General features: G+C 37.7%; 1 protein-coding gene across 4 annotated transcripts in view; it reads right to left on the reverse strand.

Moving 5' to 3' along the window:
- Nucleotides 1-6,791, reverse strand: part of PABPC1L (poly(A) binding protein cytoplasmic 1 like) — a 29,867-nt gene extending 23,076 nt beyond the window's left edge. For all 4 annotated transcript variants that reach the window (XM_032218678.1, XM_032218679.1, XM_032218680.1 and 1 more), the window contains exons 1-3: nt 3,689-6,791; nt 2,488-2,681; nt 1,471-1,586 (exon numbers count right to left, since the gene is read on the reverse strand). In XM_032218678.1, coding sequence (XP_032074569.1) covers nt 1,471-1,586; nt 2,488-2,681; nt 3,689-3,881 — 503 coding nt within the window. In that variant the 5' untranslated portion in view covers nt 3,882-6,791. The remainder of the gene's footprint in view (nt 1-1,470; nt 1,587-2,487; nt 2,682-3,688) is intronic.
- Between the last annotated feature and the right edge of the window lie 2,752 nt (nt 6,792-9,543).

A 9,543-nucleotide genomic window follows, 5' to 3' on the forward strand; every position in this document is an offset into this window, starting at 1 on the left:
GCCTCCAAGCCACAAAGTTTGGGGAAGCACTGCTTTAAGGGAATCCAGAAGTTAAAGAATGAGATTAAGAAGTGTTTCTTATTTCATATATTTTTAAAATACATGTTTCACCCTTAAAAATAATGTTTCTAAGTGTGCAGTCAATTTTTTTTAAAAAGAGCAAAAAAAGCCAGTAAGTTTAAGAATGTTGCTTCATAGATTTAAATTATTATATATAAAAGGGAAGAATAAAAACTGCTTTACTACATTCATACTTTGTATCAAATTTGTAGATTGATTTCAAGATGTACAATATCAGTTAAAAAAAGCTATAATTTGAGATTTTTTAAAAAAAATCCAAAATAATATCTGCAGCATTCAAACGAATTGACTTTGGGGAGAAATCATCAGGAGTTATTCCTGGTGATTTATTATTAAAATATCTGTGAAACCAATATGAAAGTTAATTTTAATATTAAAATTTCAGTACTATAAAATGACTTTCCCCTTTTATTTCCGATTCCGTTCTTCTAGTACACTTTGAATTGAAATCTCATGGCAACTTGTAGAGAGAATCTGGGGACCACAATCAGGAATTTGTGGGCTACCAATTGCTTTTGGCAATTTAGAATAGAATAGAATAGAATAGAATAGAATAGAATAACAGAGTTGGAAGGGACCTTGGAGGTCTTCCCTGCTTAGGCAGGAAACTCTACACCACTTCAGAAAAAATGATTATCCAACATCTTCTTAAAAACTTCCAGTGTTGGAGCATTTACAACTTCTGGAGGCAAGTTGTTCCATTGATTAATTGTTCTAACTGTCAGGATATTTCTCCTTAGTTCTAAGTTGCTTCCCTCCTTAATTAGTTTCCACCCATTGCTCCTTGTCCTGACCTCAGGCGCTTTGGAGCATAGTTGGACTCCCTCTTCTTTGTGGCAACCCCTGATTTCTGATCTAAAAGGTCAAATCTGACCACAATTGTGATTAAACTCCCAGGCCAAATACTACAGTAACAACTCCAGGATATAGAAAACACCTCATGCCAATTGATGTATTTGGTAAACCTGACTGACTTCACTGTCAGCCACGTCTAATAAAGGATCTACTAAGTTTCAAAGATTCAGAGATTCTCGCTTCCCAGGAGATCCTAGAACTGAACCTGGACCTTATACATTCAAAGCACACATTTACCATCAAGACACAATTGTTTCTTTAAACTATACAGTAGATTCTCTGGTCACGACCATAATTTGTTCCATAAGTTTGGTCGCAACCGGATTTGGTCATGACCCGAACCTAATTTTGGAAATTTGGTGCTTACAAAAGAAAATGGTGCAGAAGGGGAAATCGGCTGGGGGCGGAGGGGTTGAATTTTTTGGTTGGAATCCGATTTAGTTGTGCTCAGAAGTGTTCATGACCAGGAGTTCTACTATACTAGAATTGCAGGGGGGAAAATTCATTGCACCACCTGCTCAGGCTTCCACTTACACCTTGCGATCATTTAGCAGCATTCCATTCATTGTATCAATTGCTTTATTTGCTGCCTCGTGGGTCTCAAAATGGACGAAGCCATAACCCCTAGATCCATTCTCATCACAAACAACCTGTAAAGAAATTTAAGAGAAGGGTGAGAGAAAGAAAATGAGGCACATCAAAACTTGGAACTGATAATCAGTCCATTGCTTGCCTTTTATATTCCCAATTCTTCTCAGTTGCCTTTTATATTCTCAGTTCCCCAAGAATAATAGTTATCACCTGCTTAACCTGAAGCCATCTAAGAATGTTGGATTTAGGTCTCATAATCTCCAACTACTAATCTGTCTGTTGATGCTGGATGGAGATTATATGGATACTGAATGGTAGCATATTTGGAGAAAGATCAGATTATACCAGGGGTCTCCAACCTTGGCAACTTTAAGACTTGGCAAACTGGCTGAGGAATTCTGGGAGTTGAAGTCCACAAGTCTTAAAGTTGCCAAGGTTGGAGACCCCTGGTTTATAAAGTTCTAGAGCTCCCAGTTCCAGGGAGAAGAGGAAACAATATGTTGAATCTAATCTAATTCGCTCCCTCAAAATCAGCTGCTCTTCTGGAACCATTCTAGTAATTCTGACAACTGAAAAACCATAATCTCTTGTCCTATTCTGAAAAGATGCTGCGAGAAAGTGGGAAATGATCTAGATCAGGGGTGTCAAACTGGCAGCCCATGGGCCAGATGCCTCATGCGCAGGCCACGCCCACCCCAGCTCCGCGAAGGAAAAAATGTCATGAAACATCACGTGACATCAATGTGACACAGCAAGTGTGACACCCATGATCTAGATGTTTCACCCAAGGGAAAAATAATTGAAAGTCTTGTTAAATTGAAAGCGATCAAAGGTTGATACTGCAGCTGAACATTGATAAGAAAAAGTGACACAAGCATGAATATATTTTAGACTTCTGAATGAAAATGCATCATAAAAAGGAGAACTATATTTCATGATTTCTGAAAAGGTTGCACCTACTTTGCAAGAAAGAATGTTTCCAAAAGTTGAGAATGTATCATATAAGGCTTTGTTATCAATGGAATCATCCAAATTTTTGATGAAAATATTTCCGACACCTGATTTCCTGAGCCCAGGATCTCGCTGGGACCACATGATACGAATGGGCCGACCTTTTATGACTTCAAAATTCATGGTGTCCAAAGCCCGTTCAGCTTGAAGAAGGAAAAATAAAAACACATTCATTTACCAATAAACCCAACACAAACTTGGGAAACACAAATTGCAGTGCACCAACACCTAACTTTTCAAATAGTTCAGAATTATCAACATAGATTATTTTCAAGAAAACAAGAGATGGGATAAGGGTGTAAGAAATCACTGGTTTTCACGGAGTTGTTTGCATGTGAAAGCCTAAATTTAAAATGATCAAAATGAAAATGGTAATAAAGAACTGATTAACACGTAAATATATCCTTCTGCAGCATATTCATTGCATTTTTTTATTTAACTAAACTTTTTTTTCTGATGAAAAGCTTAAATTGTACATGGTCAATTAGATGTTTCAGACATTAGTTTGGGAAAATAAAGGCCCTATAGGAAAGTATGAATTTAGAGTGATGTTGACAGGTTGAATTTGTGATCATTAACATTAACATTTATATTTGATCCATTGTTGGTGTCTGACACCATTAATAAAATCCATAAGGACAATGTTGTGCATTAAAAATTAACATTTGCATTTGCAGATTATAAGTAAAAGAGGTGGTCCTTGTTTCAGCACTGGCTTCCTCAAGACAATATTATTTTTAATCATTTTTTTTTAAATTAAAAGCACTTGTTCTTCCATTTCTTCAGAATGAAATAGATCAACAAGTGGCATTCAGATTTCTAACAGGAGAGCAGAGACTGCCATTAAGAGCTGGAAAAATAAAAATGCCACATTTTAAAATGGATAAGCAAGTCTGAGTGTTAATACAAATACGAAAAATAAGAAATATTGATATAAAGCATATATGAAACATTAGTTCAAAGTTACTAGCCCTGAAAAGGATATTACACCCCTCCTCCATCGGAAAAAGGAAAATAAGACTGAAGAGGAAACCACGTCTTCTCAGAAAAGACAAACTATTTGGAGTAAAATAGTAAAAGAAAGTGTATTTTAATATGTATTGCATTTGTGTACAGTATTAATATTAAACCAAGCAAAGAAAATCCTTACCATCAGCAGGCTGTTGAAAATTGATGTACGCATAACCTAGAGACCGCCGCGTGGAAACATCTCGACAAACTCTAATGGACATGATGGACCCAGCAGGTGAGAACTTCTCGTACAACATGGCTTCAGTAACATCTCGATGCAGGTCACCCACATAGAGAGAGGCTAGAGGATATCCTGGGCCACTAGCATTCATAGCTAATCATCTAGTGTAACTTTGGAAGTGAAGCAGAACCTAGTTACTACTAAGTTGCATAAGGTAGACTTTTGAGACACAAAAACCACATGGGGTTAGAATACCTAGGATAGCACTCAATGTAACTTCTTCATGTGTGTCTGACAACAGTGCAATGAACAAACTCACAGGTCTACCTAAACTAGAATCCTATCCCTTTTCCATAATCTCCATTATATTGCAATAAAACTAGAAGGGGGAGTAAAGGAATTCAACTCTCTATATGCAAAAAACAAGAAATGCTAGTTAGAGAATTCTGGGAGTTGAAGTCCACACATTATAACGTTGCTAATGTTGAGAAACATTGCAGTAAACTGACTTGGTACTTCTTTGGAAACTATTTTATCTTTATATCTTCTTAGTGAAAGACAATGGGCTGAGGTTATACTAAGCTCATTATACTTCATGATAAGCTATTATCCCAAGATTGCTAAACTGGAGTAAGTATCCCAAGGTTGCTAAGTTTTATGACCAAGCAATTTTCAAAGCCAGATCACACTATTCAAAATCCAACAGTATTCTCAGAAGAGGTCATTGATAAAATGGTTTTATACTGGAAGAAGAAACTAGATCTTTTCCAAACTGAGTTCTAAACCTTTTTGAGTCTTACAATGGCTTCCCACACTAGTGCATAGGCATATATGGGAGAAATAACATATGAAGCATCTTATATAAACTTTTGATAGTAGACAAGTCATGAGACAAGGACTCTGGTGAAGTTCCACTTTCTCTACAGGCTATTCACTACATATCTCAAGTTTAATGTTCTGAAAGGGAAGGTTTAGCTTCTTTCCATGTTTTCTTCTCTGTAGGATCCATTTTAGCTTCCTCTACTTAATGCAAACCGTTATTATATTGTTCATTTGCAGGGGAAAAAATCATTATGTAGCTAAAACTTACATACCTCCCTTGTGCTTTCAAAAAAGAAAGATAAGAAACTACAAACTCTCATAATGCTTAATTCTTACTGCAACTTTTTTCTGTGCTTTTATATGGTACAAGTAGTGGAGTTTTAAGAGAAAGATTGGCCAACATACTAATACCATGCTTCTTTAATATTAGAGGATTCAATGCTGTATCAATTATTTCCCTAATTTTTCAAAATTATTTCAAAAGAGAGCTACAAAAGTATTTAATTCTAGGGAAATTATAAGAGCACCCTGGATGATGGATTTTGTAAAAATGATTTTAGGTTTAAAAAAACATCTCAAATCTATCAACAGATAAAATAATATTTTACATTGCCAATAATTCTTAATTCTCTCTCCTTATCATTTCTATTAACAACCTTCAGTTGGTCAGGTTAGGTTGAAACTGGTAACAAAACTATTTGGAGGAATCCAGGTTGTGGAAAGTTGCCAAAAGGTTTGATTGGATGCAAAACTATTTTTAAAATGGCCACTGTTTCTAGGTAATTAATTTAGATGCAACTCAACAAAGTTTTTTTTTTTAAATGAAGAGCTGTTTGTTTCAGTTCACTACCTATGCAAGTATACCAGTTATTATTAATATCTTAGATTAGTCTTTCTCAATCTGGCATTCTCAATCCTACAAATCTCAGCCCAATGTAACCAAAAGATGACAGACAATGCTGGGAATCGTAATCTCAGTTGGAAGCTATGAGTTTGAAGAAAGTCTCTCCAGTCACATCTTTCCAATTCAGCTCCGAAAGATTTGAGAAGGAAGGTGGCAAAACCCTTTTACTTATTTCCACATTTACCTATTTCAATTTCAAAGACATAGAGGTTAGATACTTTGCTGCATCATTAACCTAAGAAAAGCACATGTATGTTTTCAGTAGATGAAAACAGCTACCACAACCATTTTTCAACAATAAACATAAATAAAAGAAAGCAAATGCGTGCCTTAGGACCAATGTTCATTTACTCCTTACCTTATTGTTCTAATCTAATTCTGGGTCCTCCCTGCCCCTAAAACATAGCTTCACAACCCCTTGCTTAGTCTGAATAATGGGATGACTGAGCCATTGTCACACAGCTGGCTTGTGTAACTGAGGAGAGGTAGCTGTGTAGGTACCAAACACTGGATTATATCTCAGTCTACCACATTTTAAAACAGCATGTTGCTTAAATCCAACCTATGCAGCTATGTTATGTGTGCCCCAAAAGTAGTTTAGTTGAATAAACCATGGTTAGCTTAATTACAGACAAGCATTTTTTACAAGCTCAACTACTGGCTACAAGGCAGTCATGAGAAACCAGTCCATTGCAGGACAGAAGGTCTCTAATGGATTTGGTCTATTCAATACAACACACATTTGAGTTAAATAGTTCCACTGCTCACTTGCCTGTATTACCTCAGTCCAATTGACTTCTGAAAATTAGTTTCCCCTTTCAACAAAATGGACTGCTATTTGAGTAATTATGCTGGGGCTCAAATTCCTGGACCCACCCCTCTCTCCATCAAGCACACACTTACAGCAATGGAAAACCACCAGCAAAAAGCTCTCCTCTTGCACAGGTGCTCTCTAATGTGGAGAAGGTATTCAGAATCCCATAGCCCCACCCCTTCCACTCACAGAGCAGCAGGTGTGACCACCAGACAATTCCTGTTCCTAACACCCTAACCAAGCTGCTAGTCCTCTCCAATGAATCTTACAGGAGCAGATCAAAAGCTTGTTCTTCTCAGCAGCATGGAGATTGGGGTTGGGCAGTGCCTTCTGGCAAAACTCTAGCTCAATGTCTTCTTACAAGAAGCTTCAAGACCTTTGAAAAACCACATTTTTATCTGTGGTTTAAACCAATTGCTTAAGTAATGAGTTATTAACCCCTGAGTGCAAGTTGTCTTTGACCTACAACCACAATTTTTGTTGCTAAGTGAGACTTTTCTTACGTGAATTTTGCCCCGTTTTATGACTTTTCTTGCCACGGTTGTTAAGCGAATCCCTGCAGGGGTTAAATTAGTAACACGGTTGTTAAATGAATCTAGCTTTTGCATTGACTTTGCTTGTCAGGGAGGTCGCAAAAAGGGATCACATGATCCCGGGACACTGCATTGGTCATAAAAGTGAGTCAGTTGCCAAGCATGTCAATTTTGATCACGTGAGCATGGTGATGCTGCAACAGTCGTGTGAAAAGAGTCATGGCACTTTTTTTAGTGTCTTTGAAAAGTCACCAAATGAACTATTGTAAGTCAAGGATACATGTATACTGCTTCAGTTCATACAATGTTCTGAGAAAGATGTTCAGGAATGGGGCTTTTAAAAATGTCACAATAGCAGCTGTGACTGAGTACTTAAAGCCATGCTCCTTTTTTATGTGTATGTACAGTACATATAAGGAAAAAAAAGCAGGGTTTTGGTGGTGATTGCCATCTGGAATTTCTTGATACTCCCCCAAGGATGTTCCTAGCGTTGGGGTTAAGGAATTGTAATATGACCTCAGAAATTCAAGGTACAGTTCCTTTTCAACCAGAGAAATTCATTGGGTGATTTGGGGTACTTGTTCTCGAGTCCAATTTATCCCAGAGCAGGGCTTAAGAGGAGGAAAGGAGGAATATAAGCTATCTTGAACCCCAGGAGGAATGGTAGGGTATAAGCCTAACAAGCCACATTTTTGTCTGATATGTTAAATTCCATCCTTTGGGTTAGTCTGTCATGAAAACCATTCTCAAGCACATTGTTTTGACTACAGCCAATGCTGTTTATGATAACACTGACATTTTATAAATTCTGGTATTTTGAGGACTAGATTAGATATTCCTATATTCTAGGAATAAGAGGACAGAAAAATAACAGATCCTTGTTGTAAGCAATTCATGTGATGAAATACTTTAGATCCAAGGCAATTCATTTTTCAACCTTATTTCTCATGAAATGTAAGTATTCGGAACCCATTTTTGAAAACTACTTACACTCATATACTGTATATGCTAAACTTTACAAAAAATATGTTGAATAGAATCTCTATGGAAATGCCAACAATATTTACAAGAGCTGCATTTCACTGTGTATGCATTATAGGTAAGTCTTACTAACCAATTGCCCTGTTCGGACAATGAAGGGATTACAAGAGAGTTAGTAGGCACACAATAGGGAATACACATAAAAAGCAATAAGCTGCCATTGGCAGCTACAAGAACGCTATGCAATGGGTGAGGGAGTGGGGGGAAACATCATGTGATTTCCCATTTAGCGACTTAACACAGAAGTGCAGGTCTTAGCCGTGGTTACTAAAGGAAGACTACCTATCTCTTTCTTGCCTCTCTAGTTGATTTTACAATGGACGCAGTATCTTTGACATATTAGTGTTTTCAGCAAAAATAAATCATTCATGTACTCTATAAATGCAATATGCAGATTGTTTGTTATAGAACAGGGGTGTCAAACTCAATTTCATTGAGAGCCACATCAGGGTTGTTTGACCTCAGGGGCCTGAACAGACATGGCTGGGGTGGGTGTGACCAGTTGAATCTTCTTTTGTCTGGGCGCGGCCCTCTTGAGCTCTGTTTTTGCTGGCAGAGGTTTGCAGGAAGCCATCTCAGCTGAAAATGGAGCTCTATTTTTGCTGGCGGAGGCACCGCGGACCAATCTTTCAGTTTCCACGGCAGCCCTGTGGGCCAGACCTAAGCACCCTGCAGGCCAGATCTGGCCCGCAGGCCTTAAGTTTGACACCCATTATAGGATGATCAAGCCACTTTCCAACTTACAGTTCTAAAATATAAAACTCCAGCATTCTAGGAGGCTAGAACCTCACTCACTGAACAAACTCAAAGAAAATCTTGCAGGCAATAGCAATAGCAGTAGACTTATATACCGCTTCATAGGCCTTTCAGGCCTCTCTAAGCGGTTTACAGAGAGTCAGCATATTGCCCCCAACAATCTGGGTCCTCATTTTACCCACCTCGGAAGGATGGAAGGCTGAGTCAACCCTGAGCCGGTGAGATTTGAACTGCTGAACTGCTGATCTAGCAGTAGCCTGCAGTGCTGCATTTAACCACTGCGCCACCTTGGCTCTATGAATGGGGTGGGACGACACATGCATGACTTTCATATTTGCATTGGATATTATACAGATATGCCATGACTTTATTATGGCTTGCTAGGACACCAATGCTTGGGATATATGGCATATCTCCTAAAATACGATTGCTAAATCTGAATGAAATGTAAAATAGCATAGTTCAGCCATTGCTAAGGTTTATCTTAAGAGATTTATCACTAAAGACACTTATCACTATATCTCAAAATTGCAATAGTATGTACCACTACATACTACATCACTAGAATATCCCCTATGAATAAAACTGATTTCCCTGGGGTCCACATTGGGCCAATTTTTATTGCAGTTTTCAAAATTAGTATTACAGTCAGCTCAGGCATTTTGGAAGAGCTGTCAAAATTTGCTTCTGCTTTGCCTCAAAGACTTAAACCAAAAGGAACATGCCACCATGGCCCACTTTGAAATTGCCTTTGAGTCTCAGACCAGTCTGAAAATCTATTCTGTAATCTCTGTACTTCCGGGTCAATTATAAAATATAAAATCTTGTCTTATTTTTGTGATAAACGTAGCTTTTGAGCAAATGAGTTCATACTTCATTTCAGAAAGAATCTGAGGACCAATCTACTTTGAAGTTAAAAAGAATGTAAAACATTCAAAAAGGT

This window comes from Thamnophis elegans, chromosome 5 (assembly GCF_009769535.1).
Source record: "Thamnophis elegans isolate rThaEle1 chromosome 5, rThaEle1.pri, whole genome shotgun sequence".
NCBI lineage: Eukaryota > Metazoa > Chordata > Lepidosauria > Squamata > Colubridae > Thamnophis > Thamnophis elegans.